Consider the following 24768-nt stretch of genomic DNA (forward strand, 5'->3'; position numbering starts at 1 on the left):
AACTCATGTTCATATCACATATTCTAGTCTCATATCATACACTTACAAATGCTCACATTATGCTCAAATAGCCACAATATATAGATCTCATATAGTGCATATAAAATCAGAAAGATTCATATCATATTCAGTCATAAACGTATAATGTTTTCATTGTCATCTCAATATACATCACATAACATACTACATTTAAGCATCATTTGCAAATCATCATTAGTTTAGGTAGAAATACTTACTTATGGAACTTAATATAGGTGATTAGGCTACCAAAGCTCCCTTTTAACACTTTTATTTGTGCATAATTGTAGCACACCAAACCACTCACCTTGCCACATTGATTTTAATGGTAAAAGCTCAAATAAGTCTTCGTTTGTCTTTGTCCTTACTTGTAGAACCTCGCAACGAGTCTAACATTTTGCATTCACATTAAATACATTACAAACACATCATAAACAGCCTCAAACACATTTAAATCATATAAAAATTCATACCACAACTCATCTATCTTACTTATCGGAAACTATCTAGTTTTATCAAAAATGCAATTTCACCACTCAAATCTAGTTTCTAAACCTTATTTTCAGTTCCAAACATCCTAAATATCATCCAATTACATATTTAAACCATCGATTTTACCCAATTACACTGATCTAACTTTTCCAGAAAAATTAAGCTTATGTGATCTTTAAAAGGGGGAAAGCATTGAATTTGCTTAAATTCATTAAGGATTTGTTAAATTAAGTTCAAATACCTTTTGATTATATCAAAATGAGTTAGAAATCACTTTAAAACCAAATATTAGCCAAGAAATACAATATCTACTATTTTCAAGCCAAAAATCAACTTAAAATCAGGTGATATATTGAGATATTGATTAAATCATTTAAATCTCGAATTGAAATAACAGATCGCTTAGGTTAATTATAAAAAAATTAAGAATCTCACCTCAATTTTTCAAAATTGATGAGCTATGGAGCTAATTCGAGCTAAAACGTGTGAAGATCTCTTGAGGATTTTAAGGATGAAAACATGAGTGAACTTTAAAATTGAAAAGAGATTTTGTGTTTAGAGAGCTTAAGAATAAAAAAGGGTAAACTAATTTCGAAAGAAAAACTTTGATTTGGTGTTTGAAATTTTTTTTGAAAAAGATGAAGAATGGGAGGGAAGGAGACTAGGTGTTGTTAAATAGGCAGCCCATTTTTAAAAATTCAGTCATTGCCCATTTAACCATCTCCAGTTTCTTTCCTTTTTCTAATAGGTCCTTGTTTTTCAATTAAAACCAATTTCAAAATTATTTTCAAATCCAATCTCATTTTTAATATTTGTTTTAACCAAATTAATTCTCGAACACCTAATTTTAATTTCTTAACCTAAAATTTTTTAATTCTAATTATTTTAATACGTTATTTAATTAATTCCTAATTATTTAAATTATCTGACCCAATTATGATTTTCTATTCACTTACCCCTGATTTACTATCCCGATTCTACTAGCTCGATTTTTGAGATGTGGCAATTATAATATAAGAGTAGAGACAAGAATGTCGTTTATTAAAAATAAAATTGTATAAAAAACTAAATTAAACTCTGAATTCATCTGTCCTAAATTTTGTTGCCTTAACAATTTCCTCATTTCACAAAAGCTACCTTGTAGGGGATTTTAACTGAGGATTAATAAGGAATATTTGTATGGGCTGACCTGATCATCGGATTTGAATATGTGATGTCAATTCGTTTCCAATGCAACTCAGACTAGCTCAATACAATTTCAGAAGTTTAGCTTATAAGACCATTCATAAAATAAACTCAATTAAAATTTATAAAAAATTAAAATAGAGTTAAATCTCAAATTCAATAAAATCCTTTAAATGTATTGAGTTATTAACATCGAATTCCGTTATCAAGATAATGCTAATAATAAATTTAAAAAAGAAGAATGATAATATTACAATTTAGAAACAAATTTACATTAGAAATCATCACACACCAAGGCGTGCAGTTGCATAACAAAATCATCCATGTAAGAGTTTTCAAGTCCTGGTTTTAAAAGGAACTCCTTCCATTTAGCATGGTTGGTCCTTACCTCGTTCCCCAACTCATTATCTTGATCCATTACAGTTTTTACTGCTTTGCAAACATCATATTTTGTAAATACTCCATCTTCATCACCTTTCTCAACCTCTACTCCAGTTTTTAGGTCTTCAGCCATCAATCTTGCACTAATTATTTGATCTCCAACATGGGGTAGCAGCACCAATTGACAATCACTCACCATGGCCTCTGCTAAAGAGCCTGAGCCGCAATGAGTCACGAAATACCCTACAGAGTGATGCCTTAAGATTAGTTGTTGTGGTACCCAACCTCTGTGAAGTATCCCTCTTCCTTTTAATCTTTCTTGGAATCCTTCTGGCAAGGCTGACTCGATCGTTTTAGCTCCCATTGGTCGTTTTAGGGCAACTAGAAATGGCAAACCTGTTAACTCAAGGCCTAAAACCAATTCTTGAAATTGATCCTTTTTCAAAACACACTCACTTCCGAATACACAAAAAAATCATAGTCTTAGGTTCAAACTTGCTTAATAACTTTTCCCATTGTTTCTCTAGTTCTATTTTAGGTGGATTTGGCACTACTGGACCTGCGAAAATGACTGGTTTTCCAAATTGGCTCCCCATATATTCACCATAAGGCCCTTCGATTTCCCTTCATGTCTTGAAACTAATAATATCGCAATCACTTAAAGTCATCAATTGGCGTTCTACAAATGAAAGACCCCTTCCATAATCCATAGTTGTTATCGCGGCTAATGCTTGAGCTTCATGTGCACGTAATTTAATACTTGAAGAAGGGAAACCTTCTGGAGGCTCTAAAAGATCAGACCCTATCATACCTTTCTCAAGAGTCTTTCTTGCTGGACTAAGAAGATATCAAATAGTGGCAGCGCTAATGATACAATAAACCACGGACTTGATACCTAACCTACGAGTCAAGGCTGGCAACCAACAAGTGAAATCATAGAAGACAAAATGGGGTTTGAGTTCACGAAGGTAAGCTTCAATATGAGGTTCCGTGAGGTCCATAGTGGTCATAATGAGAGGATGCAAAGGGAAAGGGACATCATTTGTTGTTTCGGCGCCAAGAGGTAAACCTTCAACATGCGGAACAACGATTGGAATAAAGGTTATGAGATGTGGATGGAGATTGAAAGCCTCAACCTTATGTTGTGTTTTGGGTGGTAAAAAGAAGGAAATTTTATGGCCTCTCTCTGCTAGTTTGTTGGCCATATGAACATATGGAGTGATATGACCAAGGGCAAACCATGGGTACATTGCGATGTGAAAGCTTTTATCTGCCATAATTGGTAAGTGTTGCAAACAATCTTAAATTTTAACCTAACAAATCTGCTTTAGGTGAACCAGAATGACTAAAATCTCTTTGAAATTATTTACTCGAAAGCAAAGGAAGCTCGAATTCCTTAATGCAATCCATGAAACTGCATATATAATACCACGACTGGAAACTCTTGTAACTATAACTGGTTGGTTTTCTTACTAAAATCAGTACTTAATATTGTTTGAAGAGAAAACTAAAAACCAAATTATGCCCGAATCTTTAAAGTAAGTGTACCAAAATATTTTTTAAAGAAACAAGTTTACGGTTCTAAAACTTTAGTTCAACGGTTCTTTGATTTAAAAGTTTATTTATTAAAAATATATTATAATTTATGGACTGACCTACACCATCCATTTCTTTGTTTGATTAATTACATAACATATGGATATCTCTCTCGGTTATAGTTCATAATTAATTTGTTTCATTTTCTAAATCTTAAAGTGATAGTATAACATTTTTACTTGTGGAAAATATTTATAAAAAAAATTAAAACATTGAAATGAAAACTAAAACAAAATTAATATTAAAACCTATTTAGTTGTGAAAGGCTATGGCACGTAAATTGGTGTAATATTTTGTTTAAAATGCTTTTTATTTTGTAAATTATCTCTAATCATTTCAATAAAATAATAACCAATCATAACATGAGAAGAATATTGTAGAAAATTTAGATTAAAAAACATGCATTTATTTATTTTTTATTTATGGAACATTAAGGGACATTTGGATAATCACTTCCTCAGTCCGAATCAAAATATAACCAATTATTACATCCAAAACCAATAAGTTAATAACTTAAGTTTTTTGTTAAACAAGGAACATTTGGATAAACATTTCCTTCATCTCAACTTTGAACAACATTCGGACAATGAGATTTGGGTTGCCCATAATATATTTCATCATTTATTCCGTAATTCAATTGTATGTCTTTCAGGCGGATATTTTTACATGTAACTGACTCACTGCATGAAAGTTCCACTGCAATTTCACTATTCGTTGTCGCTCTTAAATCATTACACAAGATATTGCTAATCTCCACAACTGTACTCTGTAAAATTAGAAAAAATACAAAAACATCATTACAATATATGTGTTAAATTGATGTGAACACAATGATTACATTAATTAAAATAAAACTTACATGATTATTGCAGTGTTGATGAGGAGGACAACTGTATTGATCAATAATAATAGGTCTAATTACTCTATTAAACGATAAATGTTCAAACCTTATATGTCTTGCATATAATGAAAATTTTAATGAAAATTTTAATTACCTACCATGTCTTTATTCTAACTCTGTTCTCTGTAGTATAAAAGTTAGCTCTACTTACAGTAACATATTCAGTTGTCACCTTTCTTACCAAGACTTCCAATACTTCATATAAAAGTGACAAATAAAAACTAAATAAGTAAAAAAATTGTGTAAAAAATAAAAAATTTTAAATCAAAATACCTAATTCTACAAGAGTGAGAAACAAAAACAAACAAAAAAAATACCTAATTCCATAACCTGGACCACAAAAAATCCAATTAATGTTAATATATTTTGACCCATCTCCAATTTCTATACAATCATCACCTAAAAAGAAGGGAAAAAGAAGTCAAACCCAGTACTTGTTATATGAAACTACATATATCATGTTATAGTAACATTGGTGGAATGTTCGATACGAATGCCATCAGTGCTAGGACTGTCTTTTGGAGCTTTGGTATTGAGTTTAGAGGCATGAACGAATGAAGATCTTTCAATTGAAATATGCCATTTTCGACTATCAATGGAAGTTAAGCCACTAAAATGCACATTCTTAGAGTCTAAAATGGCAAAGCCCTAAACAAAACAAACAATAAAAGGATAAATAAAATTGAGACTAAATGCTTGTTAAGAAAAGATCTCATATTTTTAATAAGTAAAGGACATGATCAATTTGCATACCGCTGCTTTTTGAGATGAACAACGCTATCGACATAGAAAAATTGACAAATATAAGAATTTTTTTAAAAAAAATACATATTATATTATATAAAATTGTCTTGAAGCAAACATTAAAAAGCTGCAAAATATCCAAAATAATAGTATGTGTGTGATAGACTTACCACTTTATTTTGTATGCAACCTATTTGCCACCATTTTTGTCCTTGGCCATGGAGGCTTCCAGTTCCTTGAATGATGAGGCCATCAAAATGTTGAAAGGTTATCCAATTGTTACAGATTGTATCTTTGCATTTCCACAAAGATGGATCACTTGGGGCAACGAGTATGCCATCAATCTGAATAACCTGAAAATTTTTGTAAATAATATCATAAAATTAAAGAAAATATGAAAATAATAATAATAATAATTATCTAGAAAGTAATATTTTTTGATCGACATTCACCATTAAAAGTCAAGGGTTGCAACAAAAACTTTTGTCCATGAGGAACACGAAATATCCTTGAAGAGACATAAGGACTACAGACAACATACCATGCATTCTTGAATGCCTACAATAGCTATATAAATAAATAATTAGAATATCATAAACTTCCCCTTCTTAACTATAGCATTTAAGAAGAAAATAAACCTCTGTATCATCACTCTCTCCATCTTTAATGGCTCCTGAAAAAATTACGTCATAAACAAATGGCTCCAAAGATTGAACCAATAAAACCCATTGAAAGAAAGAAATCAAAAACAACATTTTTAAACCCATTGTAAATATTTACTTGTGAATAATAAAACATAGCAATGATGGGATATATATACATATATATATATGAGAAAAGCATAGGCTTACTTTATATAGGAGAAAAGTATAGGCTTACTTTTAGTATTATCCCAAAGATAAATTATTTTTTACATTATTCTTTAATTTTTAAATTTAAACATCAAAATTTTTAAATCTCTTTATCTAATTTATTTAAAGCCAAATCCAAATTTGGTTTTTTAAACTAATAAAATTAATTTGGTTCTCAATTTTAAATTTATTGATTTTGAAAATTAATTTATAATTGACAATTTTATTTTATAGAATATATTTCGAATGGCTATAGCGATTTTGAAAACAATGAGATTGAGTCAAATTCTTGTATGTTTTTATGTACTATGATACTCGGCTAAACTACAAAAGTTTATCATTTATGTATGTTTAACTTACTTTTTTTTTTGTCACTAAACTTCAACAAAGTTATAATATAGTTACTAATACTTTCAATTATTACATTTTTTGTCAATAATGTGTTAATTGTTGTTAACAATGTAATAAGTAGTTGTGACACTTAGATAAAAATTTCAGATCAAATTACACAACTAGTCCTTATATATTTCTTTTCGAGTAATTTAATTGTTTTTGTCTTTTTAAGTTTCTTTCTTTTTCTTTTGTATTTCATTATTTTGCTCTCTTCTTTTCTTCTCCTTTCTTTGTAGCACCCCTTAACTGGGATGAATCGATACGTTCTGAACAAGAGGTGTTACATTTGGACGCTAGAACTAAGTTAATCCAATCATCAAATTCAAGACTTTACGTTAACATAAATAGACTTTTTGAATCTAATCCAGATATTTCTAGGCTTATTTTAAATTTTGGTTACAAAAGGGAGTCATTCGGGGATTATTCGGGTCATAATAAGGTAATAGGGTCAATGTCGCGACACTGGAATGATATTGTGACACGAATTTCTTAATTATTTTTATTGTATTCATGTTATATTTAATATGAATTATTAAATTAAGTATATTATATAATACACAAGAAAAGTACAACGTATATAGGGAATATAAAATTAATTGGAAGATGGGCATGCATATGGGAAAGTGAAGCAATGTATGTAGAGGAACAATGCTGTTCTAATATTTATGTTATATGTTAATTATTTTATTTTGTTGTTAATATTAAAAAAATTAAAAATACAATGAAAGTAAAAGGGAAAATCGTTAAAAACACGAATGTGATTATAAAAAAGAATTAGATCAGTACATGCATGAGTACGTGACGTGCATGACTGGTTGGTTCTAAAGTTGCTGTTTAATATTATATATTTGTACATACATATATTTATATATATTCAGAATGGCATAATTGCCCATGTTATTTCTTAACCATATGGTATGATTGTTATCCGCCCAGAAATCCTTTGTTTTCCCACACTACTCTTATATGCAGGTTTGTTTTGGAGTGAGGATAACTCTTTCAGAAAGAGTTTTTGAATTATCGCTTTTATTGGAGTCGATAAATCTTTTAACAGGATTTTGCGTCTTCACCTTACTGAGAGCTGGAGTACCTAAAGTTACCTGAAGAGCTAGCCCAAGCGGTAGCATAGTTGTCTACAAGTGTTCTATATGATGTAGGGCATAATTAAATAAAATATTCAAAAATATTTTATTAAAATATTAATAAAATAATATTTATCTAATTAATTAATTTAAAATATCACCAAAACATCATCAACATAATCATTATATTTTAGAATTCTCTTTCTTGGTAAATAACCATTTTACCATTTATGATCTTTCAAAATTCCATCATTGAATAATCATTTAATTTGGTAAAATCGCGATTCAATCCCTTATAATTCCCCACTTACCCAATTTGGTCCCTGCATGTCAATTCCATGTCACAGTAAATTAGGCTATTTTCACTTTTGGTCCTTCAACTTTTTCATTTTATATTTTAATCCCTCAAATTTTTAATATTTATACTTGAGCCATATTTTTTTTTCATACTTATGATTTAGTAATTGCTTTAAATTAATGTATCTCAACATACTTTTTAATTAAAATTTTCTTTGACAATACTCAGCTTTCTCTTTTTGTCACTTTTATTTCCTTATCTCACTTTATTGAGGATAAGTTCTTGATTTTTTGCTACTTTTATAATGTAACGATTTTTGGGGGTTTTACAGAAAGCCTGAATTTGGCATAACTCCCTAGCTTGGAAATACATATACTAAATTTGAAAAAGTTTATTGCTATAGATAACACAACAAAAATTTGAATTTATGAAAACATTTTAAACTTCTGCTAGGCAACAAATGCTTTTCATAAACGATTTTTTCCAACAATATTTCCAAATTACTATATATAAAATATTTCTATAAATATACATATTCATATTAAAAAGGGTGAGTATTTTGTACATTGATAGTGTACTTTTTTAATTCCAATGTTCATGAAGAGAGAAAGAAAGTTTGCTTTCTTTATAATTTGGTCCTTCCACAAAAAATCTATCATTTTCACTTAGAAATCAGAAGAATTTTCATAACCACCATGAGAGAAAAATAATAAAGAGATTGTGGAAAGTAAGAATATCAATTTAGATTCAAGAAAATAGAAGTAGGAGAAGAGAGAAAATCAAGTTAAAGCATACTTTTAAGAGAACAAGCTCAAACTTTTCAGATACTCGAAGATGTTGCCTTATAAATACCATACAGAAGTTTAAAGAAATCATATGGAAAAACTGTGGGGCTTCTCGCTATAATTGGTGTAATTTTTCTTCATTTCCACTCAGCCAGTATATTTAACCTTCTTATCTGAAGGCTGATACTGCCATGGACGTAAGAAGACTTTCAAGCGAGCAGCGGTTGTTGCAGTGCAGTAAAGGTGATACTCCTTTCGAGGTGATAACGGTTATTATTAAACAACTCATTAATAACTACAATCACTGCTGCGCCAACTTGACTTTGATCTTTACTGCTCCGGAACATCCACTCTTCACCTAAGAGCCCCCTTGTGTCCACCTCGATGTTAGCATTCACATAATAATGAAAGTTTAAAGATATCGACTGCTTGGAAATAGAGAAAAAAAAAACTACGTTGATTACACGAGAAAGCCTTTCGTTTTTCCCTATGATTATAACATCAATCTTATGTATGATATGTATAAGAAATCATTTGCAAGTATCCAAAAAGCTTGAACTCATAACCGCATAACGACCATCAACTGAGCTCAGGCTAAACTCGAACACGTGATCGTATCAAGCACTGTCAACCTGAAACTTGACTTCCACAAGATGGGTTTCTAAGGTAATGACCCTATCTTGACATGACATATAAAATGTATGTATTATAAGACGTGTTATTGCATCACTGGCCCCTCAAATCTACATATAAATTTTCACAATTTCACTCCTAAAACACTAAAAACTAAACCCTAATTCCTAATAAAAAACCTAACCTTAACCCTAAACCTAAACCTTAAAAAATTAAAAAAAAAAGTCAAGGAAAGAAAGTGTAAAAGCGGGCCCAACTGAATGTACTTTCACACTTTCTCCAAAATCGACCTATTTATTTAAATTAGAAAAAAGGGCCTAATATGCCAATTAAAAAACAAAAACAACATATTATGCTAGTTGAGCCTTATCTTTAAACATCAGTATATATAAATTTTATTAAATACAAATACCACATTAAAATAAAACATAACTATTACATTAAAAAAATATGAAATACAAATTACCAAAATACTTTAGGATTCTATTTGTAATTCACGAGTCGAATCGAACATAAAATGCCCTCCTTTTAATATTTTAAAACTTTATGTTTAAAAAAGAAATCAGATTAAAAGTTAAATGGAATCCATCTTCAGTTGCAACAAAAACCAGAGTGCGTAACACTTTGTCCCTACTTTAGCCAATAAAAACTTTTTAAGTACAACTTTCTGACAGAAATTCGAAATTCAAAGAAATTGATTTCTTTATTTGAATCAACAACCTCTCAAGAAAAAATCAAAAGCAAATTCAGTTCTCAATACAATCAATTAAAACATAATTTTTTTCAATATTTTTAAATTTATTTTAATAAATAAATATATATAATTAGCTTAAATATATATTAAAAGTGTACTTTTTTATTTTACAAGCATTCTTAAAAGCTTATCATGTGTCTCAAAAAATTGTCACGTATTTTTTTTAATATTTATTTTTTAATATTATATCCTATCTCTATAAAACATTTATCAATCTCTAATCCTACTTCTATACCAAGTATTTTCTTATTAATTTAATGCTATTAGTTTTTGTATTAAGAGTATAAAGTTAAATCTCAATTAAGTACCTAAATTTTGAAATAAAATAAAATATATAATTTCCAATTTAATTTAGTTTTTTTTTGTCAATTCATGTATATCCTCTTAAATGATTAGACCAATTCCGTGGAAGGTGAAAGACAAAGGCAACAAGCAACTATAAATGCTTATAATAAATTTATTTAGCTGAAAATCAAGAGCCATGATACAGCATGAAGATCGTACTGCCATGCTACTCATGCATATTTATAGATTATTACTCCAACTACGTTGTTCCAACTTCATTTTTCTTTAAGTACCCCATGTTTGAGACATATATGGCTCTTCCAAAGATCTTCCATAAATATGAAAGAACTTTATAGAAGCAAGAAAAAGAAAAAAGAAAAAAAAAATTTAAATATACTCATATCAAATACATATTCGTATTTGACATTCATAAATAAAGCCCAAGTAACATTATTGGGCATCATTCTCACCAAAAATAGAATACAGAAATGAACAGTCCCAATGGAACATCAAAAGAGGTAAAGTTGGATACATTTACTTGCCAGGAAATGGGGACTGTATTTGTTCTCTTTGTCCAAATAGAAACTTATCCTTCGGAGATGAAGTCTTCCGCAGCATCTCTGCATTATACATTTTGCTTGTTAGGCATCTCAAAGGGATTAACTGTCTTACTGCATATGAACTTTTAACTAAACATGGAACAAATAAAATGTCATTTTAGCCAAAAGAACTGCAGGCTTCCATTTTTTAACCATATATGCACGTGAAATATGCCTGCATCGTATCCCCACCATGCATGATGCAAAGAATTGAGAAGCTTAATTCAGTTTCAAGTTCCAATAACATATTTTTATATAAGCTTGGAAGAAATTGAGATAACGAGATGAAAATCACAACATGCCTCTCTTTCTCTCAAGCTCTTGGTCAAGCTCTTCCTTCCATCTCCTTTGTCTCTCAGAAAAGCTCATGCTGCAGTGTCATTAGCAAGATTAGAGAATAGGAAATAATTTTTTTGTATGCAAGGATAAACTAAAGCAGACCACAAAGAAGCATTAACAAACCTCGGACTAATTATATCCTGCCCTTTCCATTCCTCAACAGACAGTGGCTGAATTTCTTGTAAAGTCCGGTCATGAACAACTGCAGTATTTGAGAAATGATTCATACGACTCTTTGAGCTGACCATGTTGGCAGCATCAGCAACTGCTGAGAGTCTTCTGCTAGGCAGCCGCTTAGGTGACCTACTTTTAGGAGGTAAGCTCAAAATATTTTCACCATTTGCAGTTCCAACAGAAGTTGGAAGACTACCATTCAATGTGTTGTAGAACTGTTCATACAGAGGAGATTGCAGCTTCTTCAGTTCCAGAGCCTGGTGAAATGATAATACAGAATTAGCTTCTATCATACAAGTCTTCGTGGAAAAAATATGATCCTGTCAATCATCCATAAAAGATCATTGAATTTGAAAAACAAACCACACCTTTTCATCCAGGAAGGCTCTAATTTTTGACTCTGTTACTTCTTCATCATCATCACCTGTTGGAGGTCCACAAAGAAAAGTGAAGCCATTCTCCTCCTTACCAGACATTCCAGCAGTGCTAGCAGCTTCCATTGTTTCATTCAAAGACAAATTTACTCCACTTCGGCGTAGCTCAGAACTTTGATCTAATTTGGGTGGCCAGTCTTCAGTGGGTTCACACATGGGATTGAAACTCTGATGAAAATAAATAATTAAGCAATTTATTTTGAGCTGATTATAGACATCTGACGAGAATGGGGACTTCCAAGAACAGATGATTACTTTATTCAAGTCAGCAGATGATAAAACAGAGGAGAACTTTACAGAAGCATTAAATTCTAGATCATCTTTGTCATCTATCTCACACATGCTATTGTCACAATTGCTTCCCCTCCAATAGGCTCCTGGTTCTGAGAATTTCCCAAGAAATGCTGTAGAGCAACTCACACTACCCATTTCACAAACGTCCTTTAAACCCGTGCAGGTTGACCTGATATCCGAATTTATTCTGTGACATCAATATGGTTATTAGCATTAAGTTCAACCTACATATAGGAAAAATCAATAAACATAGTCCCTGAAATTTGGACACATACGAGCTTCTCAGGTTCACCCCAGATGCCATCTCCAGATTTTCAGGTTCCTGATAGATTGATCAAGAAAGGTCAAAAGAATAAAAGATAAAATAATAAAGCTAATGCAATCAGAGTTACCATAATTGATCTACGAAGCACCGCATGAGGTTCCTGATAGTCCCCAGTGACAAAGGGGTGCTGCAATTATTAAGATGAAGATGTTAAATTACAAGTGAACAGAATACTATATATGTGGTCATATCCATGGCTAAATGTATGTACTGTAACAGGTATGACTATCTATGAAATGTTCAGGCAAAAACTGGTCAGTGATTTCAAATTACCTGAAGCAAGTCTGATGCACTAGGTCTCAGTCCTGGTTCCCTGGCACCAAAAATAATGGTTGATTAGAACAAAATTGAAATTTTTACAAAATATAAGCTCTCGCAAATTATGTATGATTCAACTATTTTATTGGCTTTTTTAGAAAACAGAGAACCGATAAAGAAAACATGAAACTCTAACACGACAAGAAAAATAAATATCAAGAATGTACTTCTGTAGGCATTTTAACAACAGGTCTTTAGCCTCAGGGGAGAGATGCTCAGGGATGGGTGGATGAGATTTAGTTGTCCCAATATGGAAGAGAGCAGCAACCTGAAAGAAACACCAGTTCAGTCTTTAAACTAAGGGGAAAAAATCAAGCGAATTCCAGCCTAGAATTGGATTATTCTTATAAATCATATTTATGGTGGTTTTCTAGCAGCTTCCGGTACATACCTCCTGATACTGTTGGCTCCAAGGGGGCTTTCCAGTAGCCATCTCAATCACAGTACAGCCAACACTCCATATATCGGCAGAGCTAGGAAATAGAAGACCAAAATAGATAAGCTCCTAATATCAGATAGCAAGGATTACAAGCATGAAATTTTAGTTCAGGGCAAGCAAGTGTATATGCTGCACAACTATAAATCTAAGGTTCGGAGATTCTTGTAATGATTTATATCGTAAGCTGCTTCTACAGTTTATACATTTTTGTTTTGAAAATGAAATAATTTTGCAATATATGAAAAGGATTCCAGCAGCTGATCCGAAAATCTCAAAGGAAACTTTCTAGGAGAAACACAAAGGAACCATGATTATATATGTCTCCAGTCTCGAGACAAGTTTGAAAAAGTTTTATCATAAGCATGAAGTTTAATGATTTGCTTACAAGCTATGCCCAGTTTGGAGAATAACTTCAGGAGCCATCCAATATGGAGTTCCCTTCATTGATTTGGCTCCATTTATTGTAGCCTAAAAAAACAGAAAGCCGTCACTCTAAATGAATAATTTTTAGTGCATGGACGGAAAAGAAAGAAAATTAGTTTTTTTACCAACTCGACAACTTTCTTGGATGCACCGAAGTCCGCTAGTTTGATACAACCCTTGTTATCCACAAGAATGTTTGCTCCCTGCATAAAAAGCACAACACCAAAATCAAACGGATGCGAGCGAAAATGCAACAGTTTTTTCAATGAGAAAAAATGAAGTACCTTGATGTCTCTATGCACGATTCTATTTTTGTGAAGATATTCCAGTCCCAACAAAAGTTGTTTAGTGTACATTCTTATAACCTGTTTTTACGCAATTTAGTGAGTAAAACAAAATTATCACGGTCTTGTGGAAAAGGGGAAACACTAAACATTCTAAAACTTAATCACAAAACAATAGCTTACAGATTCGGGGAAAGATCCAAACTTCCCCAAAAGTGAGGAAATGGATCCACCCGGTACAAACTCCAATAGAATATTCAACGAATCGTCCTCTCTTGCGGTGCCCAAATATCTCTAACAAACACAAAATAGTGAGTTATAGTTTATAAATTACCCACATCAAAATTTAAATAGAACTACAGCAATCACACTTACAACTATGTTTGGATGTGATAGATTCTGTAGCAGCTTCACTTCTTCTTCTAGCTCTCTAATATGAGCCTACCCATAATCAATTCAATTAAAGAAACGAAAATTATCTTATTAAGCGTATAGTGTTAAACACACTTTCAGATGATCTTGTAAAAGATTTCCTTTTATACCTGTGTTTTCTCCTTTGAAGCATTTGCCGCTATCAAAACCTTCATCAACAAAAATATAATGAAAATTAAATATTAAAAAAAAGGAAGAAGAAAAGCAAAAACATCACTCTCTCAATTGACAGCAACTCACCTGTTTAACAGCTAGTAACTCGCCGGAGTCAAGATTCATCCCCATGTAAACCCGACCAAAGGCGCCACAACCAATCAACTCGCCCTTCCGCCACCGGATCGTAGGAGCGTCCCTTTTTTTAACAGAAGGAAGAGCGGGTGGAGCAGGTGGCTTAGCGAACAAGCCGATTCGCGATCTGCGAATGCTGGCGCCGATCTTCTCAACAAAGCCTCCAAGTCCTCCACCGGCATCGTCGCCGGAGGTTGAAGACCTAAAGACAAAGGACCGGCGAACCGATCCAACAAGCTCCTGCATTTAGAGTACAAAAATCTTCTTTCTTCAGATCCGTTTGCTTAAAGATTTGGAGGTGTTATGGTTTGAGATGGAGAAGGGACAGTGAAGAAAATTTGAAAGGAGAGGGAAAAATTTTTTGTTTTCTTTTTTTTGAAAAAATAAAGAAATGGGAAAAAAATGATGGGGGTCGTTGTCTCGGGTTCAACTCTTTCAAAGATTAAATTTTCAAATCTTTAGGCTTAATGGCTTTTTTATATTTATTTATTTTTAAAAATGTTAGTGACCGTTACATTCGGTGGTGGTTGAGGAAAGTCGGAGAGTGCGACTTTTATTTTGATTAATTTCATTTCCCTTCCATTTTGGATCTGTTATTATTATTATTATTATTAAATACTTAGTTTTTGAGTTTGAATATATGTGTTAATCAAACTATATTATGTGATTTATTCAAAAATTTTAATTAATTTAAATTTTCACTAATAATTTAAGTATGAAATTAATATATAATAAGATAAAAATTTATTTTTAAATCAAATTCTTTTACAAAAATATTTATATAAAAATTTTAAATGATCAAAATTTTTAATAGTTTGGAATTATTAAATTACGTGTTGAAATTCGTTTACATCAACTTACATCTGTATATAGCGATGTTTTACAAGTACGTAAAAATCATTACACTCATATTGTATAATAATATGTAGTATAAACGTATTTCAAACAATATATAAACATTTCTTCTTAGATGTTGTAGATTTCAATTATAATTTTCTGTATTTTCTATAGTAAAAATTAGATTAAAATTAAAATGGAAATTAATTTACCAAAATGTTAAATATTTTTAAATTTATGAAAATGTGGATATTAATCTATTGTTTTTTTTAATTAATGAAAACACTAATACCATAATTATGCATATCTTAATATTAAAGTCAAAATTATTAATTAAAAAAATTGTATATTTATATTTTGAGAAATGTGAATTATAGATATCCTTTTTCTAAATTTAGTTGATGTAGTAAGGACTGATTCGGTAACTTAAAAATAACAATTTTAATTAAGTGGGAGATTGAGCCAATGTGAGGAATAATAAATGAGGTGGCAGAAAAATTGCACCATTGTTAATAATGTCTTAAAATTGGATACTAATATTTAAATATTTAGATTATAGGGTTTTTATTTAAAAGTAAATTTTAAATTTGTGCAGGAAAACTAGTAAAACCAGGGAGCTAAATAAGTAGGGTGGTGTGGGTGAAACTCAATTCTTATGGTGATACTTTCCTCATAGTGCACCAATAATTATAAAAATAAGAAAATAATATATTTTAGCGTATTCAAACTTACATTTTTTTATATCGATAATAATATTAATGTCAACTAAATTAAGACTCAATCAGCAAAAAAATATAAAAATTGATTCAACTAATTTTATATCATGATTCAATTGATTTGCACCGACTCTTTGAACCCATACACTACTTAATTTTTGATTTAATTGGTGGAGATTATTCAAGAAGCGAATTGTGTAATCAACTCAAAGACGAAATTGAAACTCTTCACCAGTAGAAGAGATCAAGAATGTTCTTTTAGGTCACCTTTATAAGTGTTACTAATAGTACACTTTGATATATATCAATTTAAAATAGTCAAGTTTTGATTTGAATAAATTGATGGTTAAAATTTTTGTCATACACTTATTTTGTACGGATTTAAACTATATTACCTCGTCCTTACTTTTAATATTGTATCCAAAAATATCAAAATAATTAAAATTTTAAATAAAATTAAGATTTAAGAGCGATAAAAAGATGAAATGTCATGAATTATATTACTCAATTATTTGTTAGGAAAATTATTTGCCATGATGATCTAATCTTTAACTTAAACTAAATTTTCTGTAAAGAAAACCAAAATTCTATTAGTTTCTTCGATACAAAATTGAAGGGGAATTATATTAGCAAAGATCACCTATATTAGTTGATAAGTTCCTAATGCTAATCGATACGTTTCATAAGTTATGCATTGTAAGTTATATTTAGAGGTGAATAAAATTCGACCAGATTCAAAAAAATTCATAAAAAAATTTAAATTTTAAATTAAATAGTTCGAGTTATTCAAGTTAATTGGATCAACTTGAATAAAAAATCAAATTTTCCGGTTTAACTCAAATATAAATTACACAATTCAAGTTATCCTAAAATCTGAATAAGAAAAGGCAAAACTACGTCATTTTGATAAATATTTATCTTTATTAAACTTAAAAGTCAAAAACATTATATTAAAATACAAAACTACGTTCTTTTGATAAATGTTTACCCATTAAATTAAAAGCAAAACCTTTATATTATTTATGTAGTTAAATAATTTTATACTTCGTCTACTAGTTAAATAACCGGTCCATGTAATCGTAACATTGAGTATAAATAATAGGATTCGTTAACTCAACTCGAAATTTTTTTACTTGATTCGATTCGATTCGAAAAAATTTCAAATTGAGTTCGGTTACTAAAATAGAATTCGTCAACTCGACTAACTCGTAATTTTTTAACTCGACTAGATTGAATGCTCACCCTAGTTCTATCTATTTTTCATTTTCTTATATTATATTTTTTAATTGGGAGGGATTTACTTACATTTCTATAAAATAAAACTGAATATAAAATTGAAGTGATTTTATATTTTTTTATAATTTTTTATACTATTAATATTTTAATCACTCAACTGCTGAACTATCAAGATATTTGTAAGTATTGTGTATGTTAATTTTTGAATCGATCCTATATCTCTACTTTATTGATCTAACGAGTGGGAATTATAATGAAAACTTTTAAAATAAGAACCATCTAAACCAAAATGATCTTAGCCATTACATCAAAATAAATTATTCTAAACCTTAAATTTTGTATTTATCTTACCTTATTAAAATAGAACTAGCAACATCCGGTCTTTTCTTTACTTCTTTTTTGCTTTTTACAGTGTAATTGAAGTATTAGAGTGATTTTTTTTGGATAATCTTTACTTAAAATATTTTTTGACAAAGAATTGGAATGGAAAGTAAGAGATTAGAGTTATTACGATTAATCGATTTAGATATTAGGTCTTTGTTTTTCTTGATTGAAACAATTTGTCAACAATTTTATTCTAAAAAAATGAGATTTTTTTCTTGATTGATTTCAAGTTCTCACTTTTTACTCAACTAATGAAAAAATTCCAAACATTTTTAGAATGACACGGTCAACCAATTTTTTTAATAAAAAAACAAATATCTAATACGCAAATTGATTAATCTCAATAATCCTAACCTCTTACTTTTCATTTTATTTTATTTTTTCAAAAAAATTAAATCTGAAAGTAAAGATTATCCAATTTTTTTACCTTAATAATTTAATTACACGGCAAAAGAGAGAGAGTGAAAATTTGAGTATTGTTGATTTTATTTAAATAAAGTAAGATAAATAAAAAATTTAAGCATCGTTTATTTTGATTTAATGGCTAAGATTATTTTAATTATTATGATTCTCATTTAAAAAGTTCTCAATATAATTGTCACCGTATTTAACAATTGAAACTTTTTTCTTACAAAAAAATGAATGGTTGAAAAATTTTAATTTTTGCTACATAAATAAAACATATATTTTAACTATTAAATTATTAAAATATTAATCTAAAAAATATTTTTACATCCATATATATAAATAAATTTTTTTCTTTTAATTTCAAATTCCTAACATTCAAGATTTTTTTTTGGTAAAATAAACTAAGAAATTTACATAGATAATACCATAAGCAAATTATCAAGAGAGTTATCATCCTTCAAGATCTCTTTAATCTCCAAAGGGGGATCCTCGAATAGTTGCAACGATTCAGCACTTGACAGAGCCATTTTAGCCAAAGCATCCGTTACTCGATTTGTCTCTCTTGAAGCATAATTCAAGGACCAATTCTCTTCAAAGGCTAGAATTTGTTGAATCCTCCTTATTAGAAAGTTTTTTGGACCACCGTGCTTGTTGTCACTGATAGAAATTACATTCTCAAGATTATTCGTGTGAATAATGATCTCATCATAGCCTTGTTTCTAAAAGATAAGTAGTCCATCCAATAAGCCCCATAATTCAGCAGTCGCAACTGGGCATTCCCCCAAAAAGTGATTATAGCCTTGGATCCACTCCCCATTGCTATTATGTATCACACCACCCGCAGCAGAAAAACCAGACACAAAATTAACAGCACCATCAGTATTAAAGAATACGCACGTACCTGAGTTATGGCGGTTTGAAGACTGCTTCGTCTGAGATGCCACTACTTCATTATAGGTAGAGAGAAAGTGCTTCGCCCAACTGTAGGAAACACTGATAGTTTCCTTTGGAGTCATGGTGTTTCCTTAAAAAATGATTAAATTTCCGTTCTTCCAGATGCGCCAAAGAATGATTCCAAATAGACAAGCCCAAGATGAGTCACTCAACTTATTTGTAGAAATCAATTGCAAATTCGAGGATAACCACTCCGAAATATTTTCAAGTTAGTTAGCAGGAATGATATTGTGCCAAATCTCCTTCCCAAAAGAACAGTCTCTAAGAATATGAAGAATATCCTCCTTAAAATGGCCACAAAGAAGACACGACGCGTCTTGCGCAATACCCCTTCTAACTCTTTCAGAGTTAGTTAAAAGCCTCTATTTGAGAATTAGCCATATGAAATGTTTTACACGTTAGGGTCCTGGAATTTTCCAAAACATGCTTCAATTCACCTCCTTCGGGTTCCAAGACTCTTCTTTCAACAAAAAGTACGCACTCTTTATAGAAAAGATCCCATTAGTCATTCTAGACCAAGAAAGAATATTAAGTTCGGCCTGGACTAAAGGAGGAGGGATACTTATGATATGTTTAACCACTTCTTTTGGCAATCATAACCTGGAAAGATCAAGATTCCAATCACCATTTCCTATAATCATCTCATTAACTTTGGTCTTAGGATCAATGTTGCCAGGGCCTGAGACATATTGACTAAGTGGTCCTGTATTGGGAACCCAATTATCCTTCCAACATCTAACAGACTTCCCATTACCAATGGACTAGATCATATTACTGTGTAACAGAAGCCAAGCTTTGGCAACAACTTTCCACATATAGGAACAATTATTCCTCATGGTAGAGTCCAGCATACTTTCACACAAACCATACTTAGCTTTAAGGACCTTAACCCAAAGCGCTTCAGACTCAGTAATAAGATTATACCCTATTTTCATCATGAAAGCTTTATTCTGATCCCCCAAACAACAAAAATCGAGGCCTCCATGAATCCTAGGCTAATATTTATCATTCTACCCTACTAAGGCCATCTTCCTTTTGCCATCCGTAGCTCCCCAAATGAATTGTCTTGCTAATTCTTCAATAGAGTCACATATTCTTTTAGGGACAAGGGTCGATTGCATAAGGTAATTTGGTATAGTCAACAGAACCGACTGGGCTAAAGTAACATTTCCTGCAAATGAGAGTCTCCTAGCATCCCAACTAGAAAGACGACTACGAACTCTTTCCACCAAGAAATTAAAGATGTTATTAGTAACTCTTCGATGAAAAAGTGGAACCCCAAGATAGTGACCCAAGTCATTAACTTCTTGAAAACCAATGACCCAATGATGCCATTAAAGACATTCCTTAAATATTTATTCACCCCTGGAGAAAAGAGCACATTCGTTTTCCTAGCATTAACCTTGAGACCAAATAGCTCACAAAAATTACTCAGAAAATCCTTGAGAAAACCACTATGAAATAAGTTAGCTTGACTAAAAATCACCAAGTCATCTGCAAAAAAAAGATACGAAAGATTCGGACCCTTGCGTGATAAACGAATGGGACTCCACTCTCCTGCAGAGATGTTTCCATGAAATCTATGGCCTAATCATTCTATACAAAGAATAAAAAGGTATGGTGATAGTGGGCAGCCTTGTCGAATACCCCTAATTGGCCTAAACTTTTGAGTTGGCTTGCCATTCCATAAAACCTGCATAGAAGATAAGAAGATAGCATTCATAATAACTTTAACCAAATGAGAAGGAATACCTGCTACGTTGAGAGATGCTTAAACAAAATCCCATCTGACTTTATCATAAGCCTTTTCCAAATCAATCTTGACTGCCATCCATTGGAGACTCTTCTTAGTCTGCATAGAGTGTAAAACTTCCTGAGCAATAATGATGTTATCAATACTACTTCTTCCAGCAATGAAGCCTGCTTGTTCTTGACCTATGATCTTCAAAAAAATACTCTTAAATCTATTAGCGATAACCTTTATAACCAACTTGTACAACATTGAGCAAAGGTTAATGGGTCGAAACTGAGAGAAATTCTCTGAATTTTAGACTTTGGGAATTAACACAATAAGTGTGTTATTAAACTCCGAATCGATGATACCTCCTTTGAAAACTTTCTTGACCCACTCACAGATGGTATCTCCAATAATATCCCATTGGTTCTGAAAGAACGCAACCTGAAACCCATTGCTACCTGGAGCTTTCAAGGGTGCCATATCAAAGCGAGTATCCTTTATTTCCTCATTCGTAATATTCCTTTTGAGAAAGTCAACATCTTCAAGGCTAAGTCTAGGAAAAGCACTAGGAGGCATACTTCCTACCAAGCCTAGATTCTCCCCATAAAGATTCTAGAAAAAAATAACCGCTTCAGTTTTGAGAACCTCAGGATCAAAAACCCAATCCCTATCTGTGTTACGTAGAGCAATGATTTTATTAAAATTCCTCCTATGAATAATACGTTTATGAAAATAAATCGTGTTGCGATGCCAAAATTCAACAATTCACACCTTGATTTTTTCTTCCAAAACATCTCCTCATGATGAAGAATATTTACAAGCTCCTCATGAATAAAAAATTCCTAATGCATTAGATATTTAGACCCTGAAAGGTCCAACGCATGTTGAGTTCTAGAAAGCTTATGCATTAAATGTCTCTTCCTTTGGTTGATGTATCCATAAACACATTTGTTCCAGTTTCTAAGTTTATCCATAAAAACAGCAATTGTACTAGACAAATTACCGTCGGAGCTCCAATTCTCCTTGGCAAAGTCAAGAAAATTTTGATGGTTTAACCAACCAGCTAAAAAACAGAAAGGACGATTAGGAGCAAACCTTTCTTCATGGCAAAATTTAGAAAAGAGGGGACGATGATTGGACTTAATTCTATATAAATGGGAAATTGAACAATTAGGAAAGGATCCATCCAAATGTCGTTACCCATAGCCTTGTCAAGTTATTCAGAGAGATTACCACGATGCCATGTAAAAGGTGGTCCTTGAAAACCCAGATCATGCAAAAGGGCTTTATCCATAAAGTCACCAAAGGACTGACACCTGTGACCTTTGATATGACCACCTTTTTTTTATCATTAGAAGAGAGGGTGGCGTTGAAATCTTCAATTGCCATCCAAGGAACATTGTAACAACTCGATTTTGGGTCTAGTCAGAACAGTGGTTTCGGGACCACAAATCCGACGAAGAAAAAATTATTTTTTATATATTTTTATGGTCTACAATTTTATGGAATTATTTCGTGAAAATTTCGTTCGAAAATTTTGACATTTGGGCACTCAATTTAGTCAAAATGACTACTAAATTGTAAAAAATACAAAAGTTGAGTTCTACATGCTAGAGGTGTCTAATTGATATGAAATTTTAAATTGGAGGTCCTTAAATGGTAATTAGACCATTGGTTAAATTGGTGGACAAAAATGGACATGGTTAGGTATGTTTCCAAAGTTTTTCATTATGGGCTTTTTAGTAATTCGGTAATTAAATGAATTAAAAAGCCAAATTAAAAGTCAATTTTTGCTCATCTTCTACCCCATGGATGAATGTACCAAGATGAAACCATGGCTAGGGTTTTCAAGCTTCCAAGCTCGATTGTAAGTCCATTTTAGCCCCATTTTTAATGATTTTTATGTTTTTGAAATCCTCGTAACATGATCTATCTATTTCTACCACTAATTTAAGACGTAATCAAAGTCTAAAATTTTACCCATGATGAATATTTGTGTATTTTGATGTTTAATGGTAGAAAATGCATGTTAGTTGTTTGATAAACGACTTTTGCTAAGTGATTTTCGATGAAAATGCCTAAAAAGGACTTATTTGTAAAAAGTTGTAAAATGGGCGTTAAAATGCGAATAAAAGAAAAATGTGGGCTTCTATAAGCATGTATAAGGTTCGGCTAGGCATGGGTATTGAAGAAATTGAGTACATTTCATTTTACGAGCCTAGGGACTAAAATGTAAAAATGTGAAACTTTAGGGGCAAAAATATAATTTTTCCATAATGTGATTTTGGGATGATTTGAATAGTATAATGATTAAATAAGTTAAATGTGATATTATAGATCAAGAAAAACAAGGTTTGGGATTCGAACGGGGGAAAAACAAGTATTTGATGGTTAGGCCCTTTTCGTCATTTTTATGCCGAAGTAAGTTCGTATGTTTAATAAGCATTAAATTATATTTGTATAAATGCCTAACTGGTATAATTGTGGTAAAATGCTATATTATTGAAATAAAATGTGAATGTTATTGAGTACGAAACTACGGAAATGACCGACAGAGATTCGATACAGCGAAAGTCCCGGTTGAATATTAGGAATAGATAGGATACAAATGTCATGACATTAAGGTTACTAAGATTATGTGTAAGACCATATCTGAGATATGGCATCGATACGAGACTTCGTGTAAGACCATAACTAAGCTATTGACATCGATACGAGATTACATGTAAGACCATATCTGGGATATGGCATTGGTATGGTACTGTATGTACAAGATTCCCGAATATCCTTTAGTATTTCAAGTGGTTCAAAGGAAAATTCAATGGGTATATCAAAGAAAAGAAAAAAGTATGTAAGTATTACGAATTGGTACAGGTATGTACATAAAGTCTATATGCATTATAACAGCCCAATTTTGGGCCTAGTCAGAAAGGTGGTTTTAGAACCACTATTTTGAGGTCAGAGAAATTATTTTTAATGTTATTTTATGAGTTATAGCATGATTATATGAGTGCATAAAAATTTTGGTGAAATAATTTTAGTGATTGCTAGCTTAATTGAGAAAAATGACTAAATCGCATACAGGGCAAAAGTTTTGTTTTGCAAGCTAAATATGTTAAATAGCTATAAAAACAAAATTTAGGGTGTTTAAAGTGCAAATAGACCCAAAAAGGGGTGCTTGCCCGGCCATAGAGAGAAAGAAGTAGAAAAGTCAAAATTTGGTGTGGTTGGTGACTTAATTTTGACTAGAAATAGAATAAAATAAAACAAAAAGGTATCATCTTTCTATCTTTCTTCTTCCCCACCGAAAATGGCAGCAAACAATGGGGTTTTAAGAGCTTAAGCTTTCAGCCACTTAGTTCTCTTGCAAGTAAGTGATTTTGATGACTTTTCTTGATGATTTTTACACTTTTGGGACCCTTGTAGCATGAACTAACTAATGGGGGGACTACTTTACAAAAATAGTTAAAATTATAGGGTTTTTCCATGAGAGCATTTGTGTTGTTTGCTGAATTTTTATGGAAGAAAATGAGTCTTGGTTGTGTAATAAACAACTTTTGTGAAAGAAGTTTGCATAAAAACACCTAAAGAGGGGCTATTTTGTAAAGTTATAAAATAAGTTGTAAATGTCTGAAATAATTGAAATTGTGAGTTGCTATAGTTATGAAAAGAATTCGGCTAGGCTTGGTAAAGGAGGAAATTCGATAAAAAATTGATTTATGAGCCTAAGGGCAAAATTGTAATTTTT

The 24768-nt window shown here is 31.3% G+C and overlaps 1 protein-coding gene and 1 pseudogene across 2 annotated transcripts; both read right to left on the reverse strand.

Annotated features, from left to right (window-relative positions):
• Positions 1-1969: 1969 nt before the first annotated feature.
• On the reverse strand, positions 1970-5521 carry LOC107889993 (cyanidin 3-O-galactoside 2''-O-xylosyltransferase FGGT1-like; annotated as a pseudogene).
• A 5124-nt stretch (positions 5522-10645) lies between these two features.
• LOC107888873 (mitogen-activated protein kinase kinase kinase NPK1) lies at positions 10646-15207 on the reverse strand. Of its 2 annotated transcripts, none has more exons than XM_041077694.1 (17): positions 14700-15207; positions 14570-14608; positions 14403-14468; positions 14211-14321; positions 14028-14108; positions 13869-13946; positions 13706-13788; positions 13273-13354; positions 13049-13149; positions 12837-12876; positions 12631-12690; positions 12514-12560; positions 12200-12425; positions 11879-12112; positions 11460-11767; positions 11300-11367; positions 10646-11018 (listed from the first exon to the last, which is right to left on the reverse strand). In XM_041077694.1, exons 1-17 carry the CDS (start codon positions 14991-14993, stop codon positions 10933-10935), a joined length of 2004 nt encoding a protein of 667 aa, XP_040933628.1. In that variant the 5' UTR covers positions 14994-15207; the 3' UTR covers positions 10646-10932. The 2 variants fall into 2 exon arrangements, with proteins under 2 accessions (XP_040933628.1, XP_040933629.1); XM_041077695.1 differs by having other exon boundaries at positions 12242-12425; positions 14700-15184.
• Positions 15208-24768: the final 9561 nt, after the last annotated feature.

The sequence above is a fragment of the Gossypium hirsutum genome, chromosome A09 (genome assembly GCF_007990345.1).
Source record: "Gossypium hirsutum isolate 1008001.06 chromosome A09, Gossypium_hirsutum_v2.1, whole genome shotgun sequence".
In the NCBI taxonomy this organism is placed as follows: Eukaryota; Viridiplantae; Streptophyta; class Magnoliopsida; order Malvales; family Malvaceae; genus Gossypium; species Gossypium hirsutum.